At 42.8% G+C, this 21453-nt stretch overlaps 1 protein-coding gene across 7 annotated transcripts in view; it reads left to right on the forward strand.

The window, feature by feature from the left end:
- The window catches only part of ADGRF5 (adhesion G protein-coupled receptor F5), a 101732-nt gene that overhangs the window by 59141 nt on the left and 21138 nt on the right, over positions 1 to 21453 (forward strand). For 5 of the 7 annotated variants that reach the window (XM_041721832.1, XM_041721822.1, XM_041721848.1 and 2 more), the window contains 8 exons: positions 2645 to 2815; positions 4647 to 4823; positions 4955 to 5064; positions 6554 to 6612; positions 7468 to 7610; positions 11485 to 11706; positions 12880 to 13083; positions 20500 to 20670. In XM_041721832.1, coding sequence (XP_041577766.1) covers positions 2645 to 2815; positions 4647 to 4823; positions 4955 to 5064; positions 6554 to 6612; positions 7468 to 7610; positions 11485 to 11706; positions 12880 to 13083; positions 20500 to 20670 — 1257 coding nt within the window. The remainder of the gene's footprint in view (positions 1 to 2644; positions 2816 to 4646; positions 4824 to 4954; positions 5065 to 6553; positions 6613 to 7467; positions 7611 to 11484; positions 11707 to 12879; positions 13084 to 20499; positions 20671 to 21453) is intronic. The other 2 variants (XM_041721838.1, XM_041721878.1) reach the window with 1 other exon arrangement.

Genomic DNA, 21453 nt, shown 5'->3' on the forward strand with positions numbered 1-21453 from the left:
ATGAATCACCATGTGCTTTCCAGACACACACTTGTTCTGCAATTATGTCTGAAAATAACTCAGAGAGGTGGGCTCAAGGATGAGCAGTTAGGAATGGTGCTCGGGCAGGCACTGATGCCATGCCAGGGTCAGACTCTGGGATGCAACAATGAGGTTGATGAAGTGGGGTGTGTGGGATTGTTATTGACTCCACTCTTCCAAAAAGCCCTGCCGTCTAGGATATCCTGTTTAGATTCATGGGAGGAGATAGACTGCCTTCTACGGTGAAGAGAATCCTGGAACTAAATACACTGGAGGGCATAAACATTGCTGCATTACTTTTCAGGAAAAAGAATGTGCTCCAAGGCAGACCTTGTAAATCTCATGCGGCCGCCCTCTTTGGCAAATGTTCCCAGAGGGCAACGTATCGTGTCTAGAGTTAGGATCACACAAATTAAGGTTAACAGTTCTTCTGGGAAGCTTGTTTTCATCACAGAACCATTGAAGAATCAGAAAGAAAACAGGAAATTAGAGGCATCACCATGGTATCATGACAGACTGTGCTTCTGCATTGGATTTTAAAAGTCACTTTGTTCTACTTGTAATTACATTTTTATAGGTAGGAAACATACCTTAAAATATATTCTCACCTTTAAAAAAGTTGGCAAAGACTCTTTTTCACAGTTTGAGCTAATTACAGCAAGTTGAATGATGAATGTCAAAATGAAATAGTTCTCAGAAAGGTTGATGAATAAAAGCAACTTTCTAAGACATAGTTTACCACTATAAGTAAACAGATATTTCAGCTTCTACAACAAAAATTTATTCATTGGTGTTTCCCATAATAAACTTACTCTATTTTAGTGCTTCAAATCAATATTCCTTGGGAAATTTTAAACAAATCTGGCAATGTTGTGGGAAAATTCTTTGCCCTTTTAGAAAACATACCTAGAATTTTAACTTATGGCAAAATATACATCATACTTCCAGCTTTGGGTTAAATTTTAAAGTAATTGTTTTGCAAGTATTCACTAACCTTTTCCTTATTTGGCTGATAAGATAGAATAAGCCACAACTTGTCTTCTCAATGCATCTGTGTAAAAAATTCTCCTAGCTTTTGAAGGCTCATCATGAGCTACAAAACTAGCCCCTGTAATATATGTCAGCCAAAAATGAGCCAAAGATTCTGGCAGTGAAAAGGAGGTGAATCTGTGGCTATCTCAGAGAGTCATAATTTTAACAAGAAATGATTGGGCACACATTTATTATGTGGTGAGCTCCATGCCAGATGGAGTAAAACCATGAAAAGTGGAAGAAATAGTCCCTGCCCTTGAGAAGCTTACAACTAGTGAACCACACATGATGTGATACAGGAAACTATGAAAAAACACTCTGGTATACATATAGCCTGGCTTGCCTGTGGTGGCTGTGTGCTGGACAGCAAATGCATCTAGAATGCCAGAGAGTCATTCAGTCTGGAGACAACTTGGAAAGGTGATGAAGAGCTGGAGATATCTTTTATTTTACATTCTAACCTGTGGATTTTGCTTTTATTGAGTACCTATCATGTTCTGGACACCAGGGATACACAGTAAGAACTAAGAGCCCATGCTGTGCGCGTAGGCAAAAAGCAAAGGGAATTAACCGGATGACTTTTCCCAGAGGTCTTCCAGCCATGCATAGTTCAAATCTCAAAATACTTGAATGTCAAGTGAATGGTTTTGGAAACATGCTGACTCATTCTTCTGAGTCAGGACCATGGCTTTATTGTCTATACTGTTGCCAAGGTCCCCCTGTTAGGTCTCCCTGCTTCTATTCTAGCCCCGTCTGGTCTAGTTTCAACATTTCAACATAGCAATCCTTGACCTTGGAAACCAAACAGAGTGAGAGGATGGAGAGGAAGGACAAGTCCTGAGCTTAGCCCGTGAATCTTTCAAATTCAGACACCATGACACTGGGACCAGACACCATGACACTGGGACCAGAAAGAGTAGTCACCTTCCTCCTTTATTTTTTTTTAAAGATTATTTATTTATTTATTCATGAGAGACACAGAGAGAGAGAGAGGCAGAAACACAGGCAGAGGGAGAAGCAGGCTCCATGCAGGGAGCCTGATGTGGGACTCGATCCCAGGATCGCGGGGTCATGCCCTGAGCCAAAGGCAGACGGCTCAACCACTGAGCCACCCAGGTGTCCCACCTTCCTCCTTTAAACAGTGAAGTCATGGGGTGCCTGGGTGGCACAGTCAGTTGAGTGTCCAACTCTTGGTCTTGGCTCAGGTCCTGAGATCAGGGTCATGAAACTGAGCCTCATGTCAGGCTCTGCATCAGCATAACCTGCTTAAAATTCTCTCTCCCTCTCCCTTTGCCCCCCTCTCCTGCTTGCTCTCTCTCTCTCTCTCTCATATGAATAAATAATTCCTTAAAAACAAACAAACAAATAAATAAACAGCCAAGTCATAGAGGGAACACCATGAAGGGGATGTTTGGTGGTGACAAGTTGACAAACTTCTTTTTCTCTTAGAAGGTTCATTAGAAATCCCTCGAGGCTGCCATGTCCAGCATCCACATAGTCCTGTCATTGCCTTGAAATGTTGGGCTGCCTGCCACATTCTCTCTTTGCCATCCATGGTGAGTTCTCATGGTTTCCTGTGCTTTCCTTCCAGTTGCCTCAAGCAGCCCAGTACCTGCAGAGTACACTGTTGATGTGGAGATCAGTTTTGAAAATGCCTCCTTCCTGGAGCCTATCAAAGCTTATGTGAACAGCCTCAGTTTCCCAATTCCAGGGAACAGCACTGACCTGGCCACCAACATTTTAAGCATTGAGGTGACAACAGGTGAGTCAAAGACCCATTGCTTCAGAATGGAGAGTTGGACATATCAGGGGAAAGGCTGTCTGAGCTCCTTACTAGTAGAGTAGGTTGTTGTACTTAGGAGACAAGTGAAATAAGCCAAAAAGCCCTGAGGTATGGATTTTATGACTTTACATCCTTCCAGAATGAAGCTCCTATTGGCAAATTCTGCAGCCAGGGTCCTTATGTCAAGTGGCGGCCACATGTTTGCTTGGTGGTTTGTATATTGGTTGTCACAAAATACATCCCAAGATACTGCCCAGTCTTTCATGAGAAACTCCTGGGTGCCATGCCTCTGGGTAATCAGTGGGTACAGCAAGGACTGGTTCAGGTATTAATAAGTGGCAAGTTTCCTTCATTCTGGCATCATAGGTCAGGAAATAGAAACCAGGTATACACCCGGATTGGAAGCAAGACATAATCTAGAAACCTCCAGGCTATGAGATTGGGCCTTCTGGTTACTGCTTTCTTTCTGAAGTTATGCCAGCTGTCCTAGTTCTCAAGCACCACCACCTGGGAAGCTTGTCTTAAACAAAGTTCCTGCCTTGCTAGCACTGAGAGATACTGGATTTTATGATGTTCAAATGGAGGCAAGAACAAAATTCTTGTTTTTAAAATTTTTTTTGATTTCTCATATTTTGAGTAGTCCATCAATATCATCTATGCGTTCCAAGTTTTTAATTTTTCATATGTACTAGCAGAACCTGAAATGGCCGCTTCATAGCTCCCTTTGGATGCCACTTCCTGTCAATGCTGAAGCACGAAACTGCATCAATGTCCACAGATTCACTAGAGCTTGAGCATCCTTCTTATTTCAGGAACAATGATTTTATGGCTTTCCTTTGGGTAGTCACTCTGTGGACCTTCACCTAGGAGCTGATCCTTAGAACAGACAGCTCCTAGTGATATGGCTTTAATTGAGTTTTAAAAATAAATTCAAAGCGCTCTGTTTTCATAGCATTTTCCAATGTCCCCAGTGGAATCAGAAACTGTTTGGGTTGTTCACACTTGGTTAGAAATGTAAAGGGCACAATTGTATTTGTATTCTGTATTTGTTATCTCTTGCTGCTTAACAAATTACCCCAGAAGTTAGCATATAAAACAACAAACATTTACTGTATCATACGGTTTATGAGGGCCAGGAATTCAGGAGGACCTTAGCTGGGTGGCTCTGGCTCAGATTGTATGAGGTTGTAGTCAAGCTGTCAACCAGAGTAGCAGTCCTCTGAAGGCTCAACTCTGGCTGGAAATCCACTTTGAAGCCCATTTATGTGGTTGTTGGCAGGAGGCTTTTGTACCTCACAAGGTCAGCCTCTCCATGACATGTCCTCATGCAATTGGGCAGGTGGCTACCCCATAGCAAGTGATGAGAGAGAGGGAGAGAGAGAGAGATCACAGAGGAAAGCCACAGTGTCTTTTACATCATAATATAAGAAATGATATATCATCATTTCCACCATATTCTGTGGGCACACAGACCTAACCTAGTACAGTATGAGAAGGAGTTACAAAAAGGTGTCAGTATTCAGAAATAGGATGGTCAGGGCCCATCCTTGAAACTGGCTACCATACACTGTATGTCCAGGAATACGTTTTTCATGTTATCATTGTAGGCATCGTCCCCTGAGGTAGTCAGAGCAGTCATCCTTTACATGGTGATGCATAATGGGAATCACATGAATCTCATTTAATACTCTTGAACTTCCCAGAGGGCAATATGGAGTCAAGTCAGGATATTCTACAAGTATAAATACTTATCTATAAATATAAAGGTGGTGACCATCCTCTCTCTCCTCACCGTTCTGGCTAATGCTAGTCTGCAGACCTGCTGGAAATGAAATCTGGTGCTCCTGTGAGAGGGGCTATAGGTGGCCTCAGGAAAAGTGCCTCCACAATCCCACTTGTCAAGAGCATGACAGCTCCCTTGCGGGGCATCGTTGCAGTTGCCTGAAAGGACTACCTCCCAAGGGACCTTTTTGCCAGCTCCAGGGAGGTAAGTAACTGTTCATTAAATGTTTCTTTGCTGATTTGCCATTTGATACCAGCTCAAGCAAATGTTTCTCCATCCTGTGTGTATTCACATGCTAACACAAGATTTTGAAATATTACCCTGCGTTTTTTCAGCAGATGTTACTTTAAGAATGTCAGTCAGACTCAATGTGGGCTTTCAAGAGGACCTCAAGAATTCTTCCTCTGCTCTCTATAGGTCCTACAAGACTGACCTGGAAACAGCGGTAGGTTTTAGCCCTGGAAACCCCTTAACCAACCAGCTCTTTGGATTGAACTGAATCTGTTGCATTTACAGTGGATGATTTGCTTGAATCTGTCAGAATTTATGAATATGGACATTGAAATTATTCCTATAACATCTGGGATAATGGATTAAGGAGTGCTCAAATCAAATAGCGTTCAGGGGATGATTTGACATCATCATGACCTGTAGGTGGAACTTCTTCCCAGGGTAGAATTGATTCTGAGATTTGGTGGCATCAATTCACTGAATCTTATTCAGAGATACAAGAACCTGGTCTAGAAGTGCCTGATGGTACATTTCTATTTGTCTTTACACACCCCCTGGATGAAGCCCCTAACATCTTTTGGGCAGATCAGCCTAAAGCTAGTACTGCGGGTTTCAGACCATTCTATATTAGAGATATGGAGGCATTCTCACTTAAGACAGATTTAAATTTACTCATATAAAAATAGAGAATATTCCCTGAATGTTAACTGTGTGCCAGACACTATTCTAAGTGCTTTACATTGGATTAATTCATCTGAGCCTAAATGCTTTGCTTGAATTAACTCATTTAGAACACAGCTTCCCAATTGGTGTGCTACAAATTATTACAAGTAGGCTGAGATATTGACTTCCGTTAATTCTCTGGGCAGCCAAGCCCCTTCCTCAGGCCAGGAGTGCCTCTGCCTACCCTTTTATTTATTTTTTTTTTAAGATTTTATTTATTTATTCATGAGAGACACAGAGAGAGAGAGAGGCAGAGACACAGGCAGAGGGAGAAGCAGGCTCCATGCAGGGAGCCCAACGTGGGACTCGATCCCAGGTCTCCAGGATCAGGCCCTGGGCTGAATGCAGTGCTAAACCGCTGAGCCACCAGGGCTGCCCTGCTTATCCTTTTATACCACAGGAATTATCTTCATTTTCCATGGGTGCCATGCCAAAGTGCTGAAGAGCTCTTGGGCACTTGATTTGCATATCTGGCATGTAATAGTTCTGCACAGCATGAGGAGCTTACACACACACACACACACACACACACACACACACATCAATCAGTTATATACCTTTGTGGAAAGAGAGAGTGTCATATTAATCTTCAGATCCCACCCCTCCACGTACATGGCACAGTGCCCTGCACACACAGTGCTTTGCGTATAACATCTGCCTGCAAATGTGACTTGAATTAAAATGAGTCTCCTGTGAGTTGGTATTCAAAGAAACCTCCCCATTTTCTTTGCTAGGCATTTCGCTGGGTAAAACTCCCCGCACATTTCATCTGGTGCTTGCTTCTTGGAGGACCCAGCCTGATATAGGTAGATAGGAATTACCTCTTCAAGGATCTCCTGATGCCAGCATTAATAAAAAATAGAGGAAAAAATTTTACCTGGGGTAGTAAAGAATATGTGTTTCTTACTCTGCTGTAAATATTTTGACTTATCTCTCACTGGACCTTGATACAATGACACTTGTCTTACTCTGTTTTCCAGTTCTGGAAAGGTTACAGTACTTTACCAGGCTTCAAATTGGTGACTGTGACAGGGTTCAGGTAAGAAGCTGTAATCAGATCATTTCTACCCAATGGCAGAGACCAATATGTTAGTGAAGGAGAAAAAGCCTATTAAAGGGGCATCATGTAAGACCCTCAACAGGACTACTTTGGTAGAGGTGATGATAATACAGGTTGCTGGAGGCTTAAAGACAGAAGCAATGCTGAGAACAGAAACTTGCTTCTTACATATGTATCTACTTCCATGGAAAATGAGCAAAAGCCCTGTGTTTATTCTGTGCATGCAAGAATTTTACAGACAGATATGGAAAAATTTGCAGTCTAGAGAGCTCCAAAATATAAAATTAAATAATTCCCATGCATGATGCCTTTATTCAAGAAAAGTTGTCCACCAGCCACAAGCACCCAGTTGCACGCTACTGTGTTCTTGGCTTCCCCTGGAATTGGCCACCATGGCGGTCCTAAGCAGGTTAGCACAATGTTTTAAGGAGTTAGTTGCCAATTTTCAAGATAAACAATGTTCACAGAAACATTCAGGATTTTGGCGTCCCTTGATAGTCAACCTATCTGGTGCCCGTGGGCCAGCATGCCCATGTGACAGCAGTATCTGCGTTGTGCCTGCCATCCTAGGCCCAACTTCTGTGACTCACTTCACTCATTCCCGTCTGACTGTTTTGTTCATTTGTGTTACCTGTCTCCGTACATTTGACTGTGCAAGTCCTGCCTCAGGCTTTCAACTAGAGCTTAATAACAGGTTGACTTGAATGAACCTTTGAAGATAAAAGTACCCAGGCTATTCCTGCCATTTTGTTTGTCCATTGTAAATAAACCTTGAGGATCTAGACTCTCCCAGGTCAGTTACCCACCTTACTGAACTGAGTGGTCTCCATCCAGGCCCGGAAGTGTGGTTGTGACATATGAGGTGAAGACTACAACACCATCACCTCAATTGATGCATAAAGCAAATGAGCAAGTGATGCAGAACCTGAATCAGACCTACAGAATGGACTACAGTTCCTTTCAAGCCGTTACTAGCAGTAAGTAGGACATCTCCATGTCTTTTCTATACATGGATCCCATTTAGATATAGTAATGGTATTTATCATTAGGCTTGAAACTAGGAAATTCCATTTTAATGTCCTCCATGGACAGAGACTCTGGTTCCTGGCACAGTGGTTTATGTTCCACCTCCCCATCTGAGGCGTGGTCGCAGAGCCTCCTAACCAGGCTAATATCATTGCAATTGGAAGGGTGGTTGCAGGATAGAGAGATTTTATAAGAGGGTCACAGAGCCATCTGGATTTATGGATTTTTTTAAAAAAAATTAGAAGGCCCCAAACATCCAAAAACTAACAGTGTGGTGGGGGTTGGGATATTACAAAATGCACAGATATGAAACAACTGACACTGTTATTTTAGAGCAGTAGTTCTCAAAGTGTGGCCCCCAGGCCAGCAGCATCAGCACACCTGGGAACTTGTTAGAAATACAAATTTTGGCGGTGCCAGGTGGCTCAGTCAGTTAAGCATCTGCCTTTGGTGCAGGTCCCTGTTCAGCAGGGAGCCTGCTTCTCCTTCTCTGCCTTCTGCTCCCCCTGCTTATGCTCTCTCTCTCTCTCTCTCTCTCTCTCTCTCTCTCTCAAATAAATAAATAAAATCTTTAAAAAAAGAAATACAAATTCTTAGGGCCACCCCAGACCAACCAGGGCAATGGTGTTTTTAACAAGCCTTCCAGGTGATTCTGATGCATAGGAAAATTTGAGAACCCCTGCTTTGGACCACATAGAGCAATGATAAAAATATGAGGGTGTTAGATGTATGCCTCCATTTTACAAATGGCTACAGAGTTGTATTCTGTTGTGTTACTAGGTGGATGGACCTGTTGTTACTTGGGAAATAGAAAAGAAAGCCAGCTGGGCCTAGATTTGGCAAGTAAGAATTTGCTCATGGATATTCTAGCTAATTTGGGTCCATGGTTCCAGACTCAAGGTGATTCCTCTTTAGGGTGACACTGTCCCCCATCAGGGAAGTCTCTGAAAGGACTGTCGTAGGCACATCTGGGAGAAAGGGCACCCCTTCTCAGGGATTAGGCCATCCATCCTCACAACAGCTTCATAAATTTTGTCTTTACATTCTCTGGTATTGTTAGACACCAGATCATTTTTAAAAACAAAATATTGAAAGATACATAATTGTAAGAAAGTACTACAACACAAGCAAGAAGAAAAGCAAAATAAAAATTCAGAATACAGGGGATCCCTGGATGGCACAGCGGTTTGGCGCCTGCCTTTGGCCCAGGGCGCGATCCTGGAGACCCGGGATCGAATCCCACGTCGGGCTCCCGGTGCATGGAGCCTGCTTCTCCCTCTGCCTGTGTCTCTGCGCCTCTCTCTCTCTCTCTTTGACTATCATAAATAAATAAAAATTAAAAAAAAATTCAGAATACATAAGATAGCAACAACACAGGTGAAAACAGGTAAATTAGGGATCCCTGGGTGGCGCAGCAGTTTAGCGCCTGCCTTTGGCCCAAGGCGCGATCCTGGAGACCCGGGATCGCATCCCACGTCAGGCTCCCGGCATAGAGCCTGCTTCTTCCTCTACCTGTGTCTCTGCCTCTCTCTCTCTGTGTGTGTGTGTGTGTGTGTGACTATCATAAATACATTAAAAATTTAAAAAAAAAAAAAAAGAAAGAAAACAGGTAAATTAAAGGAAGGGGAGTAAGTAGCCTAAGAGTATGAGCTCCTATGGAAGGCTTCCAGTGATGCCCCCCATCTCCTGACCCCTAACGCCACCCCCCAACCAACACATGTTCTGCCCTGAAGAATTCCTTATATTTATGATCCTGAGGGTATGGGTGACCATCAGAATCAAGCATTGGTAAGCTTCAATTATGATTACTCCTTCCCCCAAATTTCAGTTGTGTTGAGGATAGTCAGCCTTTTAAAAGAGTAAGTATCCGGCAGTGTGACTGATCAGTGGCTTATTGTCAGTCCAGAAACATGGTGCTAACAGTACAGTTCACAAAAGTGCTTTGGAGTTTGTGGCCTTATTCTTCCACAGAGCAGTGGAGTCATTGTGGATGACACTCACCACCATTCCTGCAGAATGTATCCATCTCTGTTCTCCTTGGAAGACTGGAGTGATTCTGTGATGTGCACAGCCTCCGAACAATAAATATGAACGTAGGTCATGTGCATTTCCACAGGATTGCTCCCACATCATCCTGCTCTCCATAGCATTGGTGCTATTTACCTAGAGTATAAATATCCAAAAGGTCAAAAGACTGGGTTTTGTTTGGTTTTACTTTGTTTTAATTATAATTATATTTGGGGGCAGCAGAGAAGAAGAGAACAAGAAAGAAAAAAAGCTAAATGACTGAGCTCATATCCGAAAGTTATTTTAAGTCTTTATGAAATACCGAGGGTACAGGACAATGTTCCAAACATTTCCATTTATTTGGTCGTATACTCATCCTTAAAATAATTGTTTGATTAATTAGCAGGGGCGCTTAACCAGAATGTCCCTTTCTTTAATCACTGCCAATAAATTCATGGTCACTTCCGTATAACCACATGATACCGGCAGTCTTACTAGTTGTTATTGTTAGCCACTGTGATGATGAAAAGAGACACATTGTTATTGTACCTTTTCTTATTAAGTCCCCTGTTTCACACAAATTGTGTCCTTCCATATCCTGTGAAATGGGTTCTGTGATCTCCATTTTAAAGGAGAGAGGGTAAATAATTTTCTCAACAACACCTAGTAAGTAACAAGTCTATATGACTTCTGTATCTATTTGCTACCTTGCTCACAGGAGGCCTTGTTGGGTGTGATATTTTAAGATCTTCTTTTATATAGGAGCCTTAAAAAAGTGATAAGAGATATGTAGACCCCTTGATGCTTTGACTAGAACATCATAGCTCCCCAAATTAATTTTATGGTGTCACGGTCCCATGTTGACAATATGGAAAGGGTCTGGCCTGAGCATGAAACCCATGCACAACAGCCCTAACAGAACTTCCTTATCCAATGCCTCTGATTTCCTCAATACGTGGAATTCATGAAGGATGTAGAATAAGAAACACAGCTTAAAGGGAAAAAAACCCCACATATTGTGTAAGCAAAGGACAACCATGAACACACACACACATACACACACACACAAATAGCAAATGTTGTGCTTTATTTCTCTTTGTGAAATGACTCAATGCCATGGTTCTCCAGATTTTTACTATGAAAAGAATAAAAGCTACTCTTCACCCAAATCACTTCCCCATAGCTCTTAATACTCCTGTTTTCCAGACAAGAAAGCTGAGGCCTAGAGAGGCTAAGTAAATTCCCTAGATGTGTGGTGCAGAACCAGGATTCAAAACTGGGCCTGTGTGTCTATAAAGTTCTCCTTCTTAGCAGCCCATGGGTATGAAGTCTTTTTAAAAAACTCTTAATTCTTAACAGACTTTATTACAAGAAATTATTTTCTCCCCATTTATAATGCATCAGAGACATAGGACCGAGCTTTCAGTGGTATAAGATAACCTGTTATCAACAGGAAGTAGTTGATATCATTGAGTCAGTGGCAAAGAAACTTGAGGTTTAAATGAGCTGATGTGGCTTTTTTATAAGCCAATGAGCATTTTCTACCAGACTATATGAAATATCACAATTAGCTTTGGAATCCCCATTACTCCCAGTGAAGGCAATTGAGTGTGCCCAGACTCCACACTGGATGCCAATCCCTGGTATCTGGCAGGTGGTAACTCTTTGGGCCTCAGACACAAGAGATCCAGGGTTGGAATGAGGGAGATGTATTGTCTCCTTCTTGACAGCACCACAGCCCTGTGGTGGTGTCTGGTGGGTTGTATCAATTCCATTCATTTGCACTGGGATTTTAATATCTTTTCTTTGGGTTTTCAGATGAAACTAAGTTCACCATCATACCAGAAATCATTTTTGAAGGGGATACGGTAAACATGATGTGTGAAACCGACGTTTTGTCCTCTAACGTGTCCTGGCACCATGTTGAAAGGCACTCTGACATCCAGAACAGCAGCAGATTCTCAGTTTACACCACCGTGCTGAACAACATGACCTCAGTCTCCCGCCTCACGATTTACAACATCACCCAGCGGGATGCAGGTGGGCTTCCAGCCAATGACTGGTGCGGGAAAGGGATAAAGAGCTCGTAAAGAAGCAAACCACGGAAGACATATATAGTGTTTTCCTCTTTGAAAAGAAGTCACCACGCTCAACTTTCCGAAATTAAAAATGAATTCCATGGCATATGAGTAAGCAAAGCTAGCCTTGCAGACAGAAACAGATTTCCACATTTACCAAGGGCTTATGAGTTGAAAACTGAGACAAAAAGCTGGCTTTTGTTCTTAATCCTTAAAAAATTGTAAACAGTTTTGTTGAGATCGAATTGACATATAATAAAACTGTACGTATTTAAAAGGTACAGTTTAATGGGTTTTGTACTAGGTATACACCTGTGAAACTACCATCCTCCTCAGGGGAGTGAATGTATCTCTGGCCAGTTTTCTTGGATTCCATTGTAAACCCTCCCACCTCCCGCTCTCCTTCCCCAACACCCACAGAAGCAGAAGTTTTAAACCTGAACTCTAGAATTTAATAACCCCATTGTAACCCAGATGTCAACAGGGGCATCTCTTTTTCCATGACTGAGAAGCTGGGTTGCGGACACATGGGTCCTGTTAACATCTTTGTTGATTCTGATTTTGCCGCAGAGTTACATACATGCCAAAATCATCCACGATCTTCTAGTTCTCCAAGGCTTTCCAATTTTTCCTTTCCACCTCTTCCATCCCCACGCCTTTTTTCTTATTAGCAAAGACTAAGATTTCTGCTCCTTCCTTAGAACATCTCTTTACTCATTAATTTGTGCCATCAGAAATGATCTGCATTGACCTTCTGCACTTCTTTAATGTTTCTTTAGGGTTTTCTTAGAGCAAGTCTTGGATGCTTTTGAAAACAATGCTTCGTGAAGTCCTGACATGACACATGAGATGAGGCTATCATTCGTCTAAGGAAATCCATATACGTAGCAATAAAAAAAATGCATTTGTAGGGGCGCCTGGCTAATGCAATCGGTTGAGCATCAACTCTTGGTTTCAGCTCAGGTTGTTATCTCTGGGTCTTGAGATCGAGGCCCAAGTCGGGCTCTGTGTTCAGTACAGAGTCTGCTAGAGATTTTGTTTCCCTCTCCCTTTGCCCCCCCAAACCCCACCCTCTCACCGTCTCAAATAAATACATAAATCTTTTTAAACAAATTCATTTGTTTATTCTATGCAGGTGAATATATTTGCAAGCTGACATTAGATATTTTTGAATATGAGTCCAGAAAAAAAATAGATGTCACGCCCATCCGAATTTTGGCAACTGAAGAAATGAAGGTGACGTGCGACAACAATCCTATATCTTTGAACTGCTGCAGTGAGATTAATGCTAACTGGAGCACAATAGAATGGAAGCAGGAGGGGAAAATAAACATTCCAGGTAAGAATGTCAGATGGCCTTTTGCATATATGTTTGTGCCCCTTGGCCAAGTAAAAATGGGAGATGCACTAGATTGGAGAGGAAATGTCAGATGGCTGTTTTTTCCCAAACTTTAGTCTGTAAAAACGTTACTAGGCTTGATGCCAGCTCCAGCTTTGCTATTCTCAAACAACATTCCAAAAATATGTGCATACAAACGTCATACTTGGATTGTAGACAAGTTCCTGGCTGAGAAGACCTGATGACTTAGGTCCACAGTATCTCCTGCCTGTAGAAAACCTTGCCCCCATCCTCCTTCCCTCTTCATCTTCAGCAAAGGGCTAAGGATGAGGCCATTGGCTTTGTTTCGGAGTCAGACTTGGAACTTTTCTGTATCTCTTCTCTTGGTGTCTGTCCTTCTCACGTCTCGGGCTCTGTCCCACATCCTTCTGTATTACCCAATTCTCTATCTCTGGTTTGTTTGTTTTTACCTCTCTATGTAGACCTGTTCATCTCTCAAATGTTCCATGTCAATTTCTGATCCTGCTTGACTTCCTTTTAGATCTGAGATATTACTGGAAATTCTCTACCCTCCAGTTTATACTGATGAATAATGATGATAATAATAAATTAAAAGAGCGATACTGACTCTGTTTTGTATAATGGTTTATGATTGACCAATGTTTTAAAAATGTGTTATCACTTTTGAGCACATTGAACCTTGATCACAAGTTTGAAGCTCGCATTTTTTGGCCTCCAGTTTGCAAATAAGGAAGTTGAGGTCTACATTGACTTATCCAAGGTTGTCACAATAGGAAAAGTAAGAAAAAAGAAGACTCACCTCAGGTCTTATTTCACAAGACCAGTGTTTGCCTTGGCAAAACTATTTTAGCCGTGCCTGATGAACCAGTGCTGGAGCAAGCTGATCTGGCAGTTTGTTCTGAAGCGGAAGACTTTTTTTGTCTAGAAATTTCATGTAACACGACCCGATCCTTCCTTAAGAAATGACAGTTTTATGTGTTCATCTTTACACTAAAATATCATTAAAGTCAAATGTGGCTTTTCCCATGAAATATATCAGTGTGGTAAGGTTTTCTTTTACAAAGTCTTTGCCATGCTATCAGACTCCATTAAGTTGTAAAAAAATAAAATAGTGATTCGTTTACATGCAACTTCTCCTGAGACCATCTATTCGCAAAGCACATCTCACCTGCTGCTTTAGTATTTTACTTTAAATACTCCGAAGAATGAGAAAGGCATCTGGTAACTGTTGGCACATGACACATTTAGTCACTTCCTTGATTTTTCAGGAAGAGGAGGTGTAGGCACCGTGGAGGAGCTGCCAGATGGGAGAAAGACCTTGCAGAGTCCCTTGGTTCTGACTTAATAAGCGTTCAGCTCTGAGAGGTGAAAACCTTGCCCTCTGGCAGAGGAGCCAGGAAGTCTGCAGAACAGATGCTCAGGGACCTCGCTGTGGCCACCAGTGCTCAGACATTTCTAATGCCCAGTGCAGCCGAAGCAGAGGCGGAACAATGGATTTCCTGCCACAGGGCTGGCCTCCCGGGGACCTGCACTGTCCTTCTCTGATGAGCTTAGCCTCTGCTCTGGGCACCTTGTCTTCCTCCTCCCCTTGCAGCTCCCCTGCTCTGAAGCGCTCTCTCTCGCTCTCTTTCTCTGTCTCTCTCTCTCTCTCCAATTCCACCAGTTCTTTTAGCACCCATTTTTCTGGATCTATAGGAGACAGTCTAGCAAAATAATTCACTCCAAAGCATAAGGAACTCAATGTACCGCCTCATCTCAGAAACATTTCATTTTCAAAACACAAAGGAGGGGCACCCAGGTGGTTCAGTCCATTAAGCATCTGCCTTCGGCTCATGTCATGATCCTGGGGTCCTCCAATTGAGCCCTTTGTTGGGCTCCCTGCTGGGCCAGGAGTCTGCTTCTCCCTCTCCCTCTGCCCCTCATTCCTGCTTTTGCTCTCTCTCTCATATAAATAAATAAAATCTCTTAAAACACACACACACACACACACACACACAAGGGATAAGACAGAAAATAATCAGCAAGTGATAGAATTTCTAGCGTTAAGAGGGTGGTCTTTTTTGAATAGGAAGGGGCTTCCTTTTTGACTCATTGGGCAGCAACTAATGATACAAATGATAATGGTACAGAAGTAATAGTATCAATACCACTACTACCGCTAGTAATGATAGAGATGGTAATAGTTTCTATTATTATTGCAGCATCTAGCCTGACTGTGTGGGGTCGCTGGCTTTGCCTACGTGGAAAAGGATTGATTAATTGTGGGAAATGAAGAGCAACAGAGTTTGTAGTCTGACTGTAGCTGTTATATGGTGAGATGAGAAAAAATAATGGAGCCTTAATCCCCTCCTTGCCCACAAGTTAGAGCAGTTCCCAGATGAGTTCATAAACTTCCTTGTGGCCCTGCCTACCATACTCCTGTGGCCCATTATCATGTGGAGTGTTCATAAAACAACTGAATCGTGACAAGAGGGTGCCGGCTCCCTCGTGGCTGTGACATTGCGGGACATGAAGGGAACAACTTCAAACTCCACAGTCCCCTTACTTGCATCTTTTCTTCCTGATTGCCCCATTGAAATGTTTAAGCATATATTATCGGGTGTGCTTGCATGCTGTCTCAAATGGTTTGGGCTTGGTTTGGTTTGGTTTTGTTTTTCTGCTGCCAAACAGGGCATCGGTAAGATATAATGAAGGGAGACTGGTTGTTTCTCTTTACTGAGTAGAAAGCCAGTCTGTGGCTTTCAAGACACTTGATGAAGTGCCTAGTCTAGAGGCCAGCTGGCTTCAGGGTTTGAAGTGAGCCCTAAAGAGAGAAGCAGCTGGAAGTGGTACATGGCATCTGAGGATGCCAGAGGCAGTGTTCTCCAACCGAGCTGCACATGAGGGTCACCCCAGAGGTTTGTGAAACAGCCTGGCTGCCAGGGCTCTACCCCAGAGAAACCATGCCAGGATCTCTGGGTTTGGGGTCCAGGTGATGTGGTTTGATGTGGGGTCCATGAGCCAATGGCCAAGAAAGAATCCTTGAGCCATTTTTGGTGCTAAAAGGTGGTTTTATTAAAGCAGAGGGACAGGACCCGTGGGAAGGAATTGATGCACTGGGGTTGTGAGGAGCAATTGGTTGTATACTTTGGAGTTGGGGAACATAAAGACGAAGGAAGTTTCCAAAAAACAGATTTTCATTTGTTGAAGAAGACTTACAGGATCCTGAAGCCCTGACTATTGTCAGGCTAAGGTTGTTTTTTCCTCAGGCAAGGCATTAACATTAAGATTGGGAGCTTCCTGCAGGAAGCTTTGCCTGGCTTAAGTATTTGCCAGTGAGCTGCTGGTTATAAGGCAACCGAACTTTATCTGCATTTATTTTGCCTTTGTCCCCACATTACAGACAGTGGTATAGCTTCTTAAATTTCACTGGAGATTTTATTGGGCAAAGGGTAGTGAGGACCATGCATTTAGTCCAGTTCTTCATTTTACACAGGAGACACTGAGACTTTCTGTGCACTGCCCAGGATCTCTCCCTGACAGTAGCGAGGCATGCCCCGGCCCAGCCTTGCTCTTTCTCCCCCTCCATGTTTCTCTATGTGTTCCGAATGAGCCATGGATAAATTTGATTTTATATAGTGATTCCTCTACTTGTGGGAATGCCCACGGAATTGGATAAAAGAAAAAGAGAGAACTTGAGCCAATTACTCTGTTCTGGAAAAAATTTTCTTGAGGGCCTGTGCTCTCCAGGAAGATAATACCTAGTCCTGAAGAGCCACAATCCCAGTTCTGCCATGTGTCCTCTTCCTGACACAGGGCCAGTGACTCTCACTTTTGTCCATTAAATATTGATAATGGTACTCATTTTTACAAAATTTTGTGTGGTAGAAAACCAAGATGATAAATGTAAACAATTAAAATAGAGTTGAATACACTGAATCTGCCACAAGAACTGTTTTCTGATAATGTTGATAGCTTTAAAACCCATCCTTTCATTTTTCCTCAGTGTGATGGGAAATCTTCTGTGGAGAGTTTGCTTCTGTTGAGAACCAAACCTGTGATCGCAAGCCACCTCTTCTCCAGAAAGCGCAATACCAACTTATTAGCTGCATTCAGTACTTTCTAGAGCAGGACCCTGAGGGGCAAAGACCCCAGCCCTGGGTACTGGGGCAGTGGGGTACTAGATGAAATACAGTGTGAATGCTGCCAATCAGAGATCCTGCTTTTGTTTTCTGAGTATACCATCTCTTTGGAGGCCTTCTGTACCAACAGGTATGAGCCTCACAGAATGACAACATAACTCCCCTCCACCCCATCAACACTCCCTTTCCTGTTTGTCCCCTGAAAGGCAAGCCGCAGATTCTGTAATTTTTTTCCCACCAGTGATTTTCCAACTTAACTGTAGAAGCTTTCTTCAAGCAAAATCTTGTATGGTTGTGTGATGCAGGGTTTCTCAACCTCAGCCCTAGTGACATTCGGGGCTGGATAATTCTTTGCTGAGGGGAGCTGTTCTGTGCATTATAAGATGTTTATCAGCATCTTTGGCCTCTGCTCACTAGATACCGGTAGAACCCCCAGTTGTAACAATCAGAGCTGTTTCTGAACAATGCCAATGTCCCCCAGGCAGGTAAAAACACCCCCTGGTTGAGAACCATATGCCTGGTATGCAAAGCAGGCTATAGTGGAGCCACTTGAATTATGAATGGGATTAGGGGCTTATTACCACCACCCCACCCCCACCCCACCTGGCCTGGCTCCTGAAGCAGGCTACTAGACCACATTCTCCAAGGTGAACTGATTTGCACATACAACTGTACCCCAGAATACTCCAGCCACCATTTCTTTTAAGACCTAGAGCAAACCTCCATTCCTCTCTGAAATCTCCTCTAGTCTCCAAGAAAACTCCCCTGCTTCAACCTCCATAATATATTTATTTCCCTCTTATGAAACCTCTCTGCTATGCATTATAATTTTTTCTGTACATCTCTTTATATTATCCATTCTGGAAACTCATTGTCCTGCACATCAATTTGACAGCAAGGCTGGGCCTCAAAAGATAAGTAAGCATCAACAGGAGGAAGAAGAAGAAAGGGGAATGTTCTAGATGTGAATACAGCCATGAGGGTGTGAAGCTATAGGACACATTGAAGGCCCAGAACACGATGTGTTTTTTAAGAGAGGGTTATATAATGAGATAAAGGGTACAGAGGCAGATTGAAATTGAATAAATACACATACCAGACTAAGGAGATTCCATCTTATTTTGTGCACAATGGTAAGATTTAAAGCTAAAAGGAGAGAAGTCAGGTGATCAGAACCGAACTTTAGAAAAACAGTCTTTAAGGTATGTAGCCAATACAGATCGAAGGGGCAAAGAACTGAAAATAGAGATCCAGTTTCAACTGGATATAATTGGCAGATAACAGAAAATGCGGCGGGGTGAGAGACCATGGGTTGGAGTGGATAAGACAGTGCTGAGATGTTTCAGAGGAATAAACCAGATGCTTTTTACAGCCAAATGGAAAGGAAATGTGAAGAAATGCTTTAATAAGTAGTTAAAGATGACTTTGGGACTTTTAATTCTGGGAGCTGCCAGTGGCAAGAGGAGAAACAAAAAATGTGCAGGCTTTGTCAAGGGAGAAGAAAGATCGGTTCTTAACTGGAATGTTGAGTTGGAGATACCTAAGATATGAAACTGGCATTTGGGAATTTGCTTCTAGAGTTTACAATAAGAACATTTCTCTTATAGATATAGTCAGGAGCCATCCAGATATATAGGATCCAAAATAGGAGCCATGGATGTGAATGAGATTGTTCAGTTAGAGAGTGGAGAAAAAAACTAAGGAAAGAGTGAATATCACAATGCTTGGGGAAAAGGAACATTGGCATTGGTGAAGGGAACAGAAGGAAAAGACCCTGTGAAGGAGACCCAGAGGAGGAATGAGGAGAAGATAAGCAGGAGAGACCTATGGAATCAAGCAAGCCAAGTGACAGGGAAGGTGGCCCATGGAAAGGGATGCTGGGTAGTATGAGAAGAAGCCACTGGATATGGGAGAGAGGACATCACAGTTGGTCTTAAAAGAACACCTGAGGTGGCATTTAGGGGGGAAAAGACAGATCACATTGGTTTGGTGGAAGTAAAAGACCATAGATAGTGAATACAAGACCCACATGGTAGGAAGAGGGAGAAGGAAATACAGTGGTGGCTAGGGGAGCTTTCAGGTTGAGGAAGGATTGTTCTAGGAAGGAAAGGCTTGGGTAGATTGGGTGGTTGATGTGAAAGAACAGAAGGGAAAATTAAAGTCACAAGGGAGAGGAAAGATAAAGAGTGGAATGAGGTCCTGGAAGAGGTAGAAGAAGTGGGTTTTCAAAAAACAAGTGGAGAGATGAGCCTTAGAAATGAAGACTTCCTCTGAGCTAGGAGTTCATCCTATCAAGTGGGTGAAGGTGGAAATTGATGTATGGGGACTGGGGAGGAAAACTGGTTACACGGCAGTCAAAATATTTCACACCTCAGCGATCATCCAGCCAAGGCTGGAAAAGATGATGCATTTATGTTGGAATTAGTTAGAAGGCTTACTCTTTTTCTTTGATTTTTGGAAGTTTGATTGACAGTGTTTGATTGGAAGGTCTTAAGAGGACATGCTGTTAGGCAGGGTTAGAGAATAGAGACCAGAGGGACTGGAATAGAAGAATATCACAGGAGGGAGTTAATGAGGCATTGGGAAGAAGGAAAGATGGCTGGGTGGCATGGAGTCTTGGGACTGGAAAGGAAAACTTGGAAGAGGAGGTATTTTGAAGGGGGAACTGCTGCTAACCTGAGAAAGCAAGAAGTTGAAGCTTCCATGAAAACATATAGATGAATAAGAGAGGACAGGTTCTGATGGAACTTCTCTTAGATGAATATCAGATGTTCCAAACTTCTTTCTCCTTTCAATAATAATGGTGTAAAAATCTGTCACCTTTTTCCTTGTGGTTGAAATCAAATCCAAACAACTTACTTCTCTTTTTTAATTATTGTTTTTCCTACCCCAGTGACCATCACTAATGGTCTGTGTTAGGGGCAGGCCCTGACCAGGTGCCATTCTAAGTGTTTCTGTATATTAACTCATTTGATGTGACTACAATTGGGCCTATAGCTATGATTAGTTGTCCCCATTCTGCATCTGGAGAAGCTGAAGCACAGAACAGTTTAGTGACTTTTTCAACACCACCTTCTAGTGAGTGGTAGTTTGGGATCTGCAGCCAGGCAACCCAGCTCCTGAGTCTGCAGACCTACCCACCGTACCATCCTCCTGCTCCAAAGAGAGGAAATCTGATTTAAATAATAGCTCCTTTTCACCGATTTGGCCTCTTTGCTCTTAAGTTGGAAGAGTCAGCCAACTGATAGCAAAAGAACTGCTTATGTCACTGCAGGCAACCCTGAAACTGACCTAGAGTCCAGCTGCAGCAGATACACCCTCAAGGCAGATGGAACCCAGTGTCCGAGTGGGTCGGCTGGAACCACGGGCATCTTTGTGTGTGAGTTCATCAGCACCTACGGAGCCAGAGGCAGTAAGAGCATAGAAGTGACGTTCATCTCTGTGGGTAAGAACTCTTTCACTAGAATCTTTAGCCTGGCACCTGAAGCCAAGGGCTGTCAATCCCTTGGGAATATCTATAAGCAATAAAGCAGGGCTTCCCCTGGTAGAAGGAGTATGATGGGAGTAAATCTCAAGTGGAAGACAGAAGAGGATTTCCCTCTTTCCCATTTGAATTCAGATAAAGTCTTTAAAAAAAAAAAAAAAGAAGAAGAAGAAGGATAAGGCTGTGAACCCATGGCTGCAGGAAAGGAAAGGCCCACATTGCACTGATAAGGCAAGAATGGACTGGAAAGTAGTTTTGCACCCGGGTTAGTTCTGTTTAATCATTGAATTTATAATGAGGGTAGCACCCCTACTTTTCCCCTTTCCTCTCATGGTCCCATCCTCCTTCCCTTGCATTCTGATAGCCTGGCTCATTGGCCACCACCAGCAGGTGAAGACCTGCCCTGTCATCCCTTCTCTCCCACTCTACCTATTCTAGAGAGTGCTGCAGAAAGCTTTAATAATCTGGTACTCTACGGTTGTTTTATACTTGTCCTGAGAGTTTTTTGGTCTTTTGACTAAAGTCTTTCGACTGAATTAGGCCTCTTAAAAGTGCCATTTCTTCTCCTCATGCCTTAAAACATTATAACTTCACCCCTATCTGTGAAATCGGGGCAAACTTGGTTTTCCTCACTATCTGACAGAAAATGAACAACTTAGGTAAATCATCAGACCCCCTTGAACAATTTGGAGAAAGGGCTGATATAAACAATACCTATTACTTCTTTTCACGCTTGCTACTCTC

Source organism: Vulpes lagopus, chromosome 1 (assembly GCF_018345385.1).
Source record: "Vulpes lagopus strain Blue_001 chromosome 1, ASM1834538v1, whole genome shotgun sequence".
NCBI classification, from domain to species: Eukaryota; Metazoa; Chordata; class Mammalia; order Carnivora; family Canidae; genus Vulpes; species Vulpes lagopus.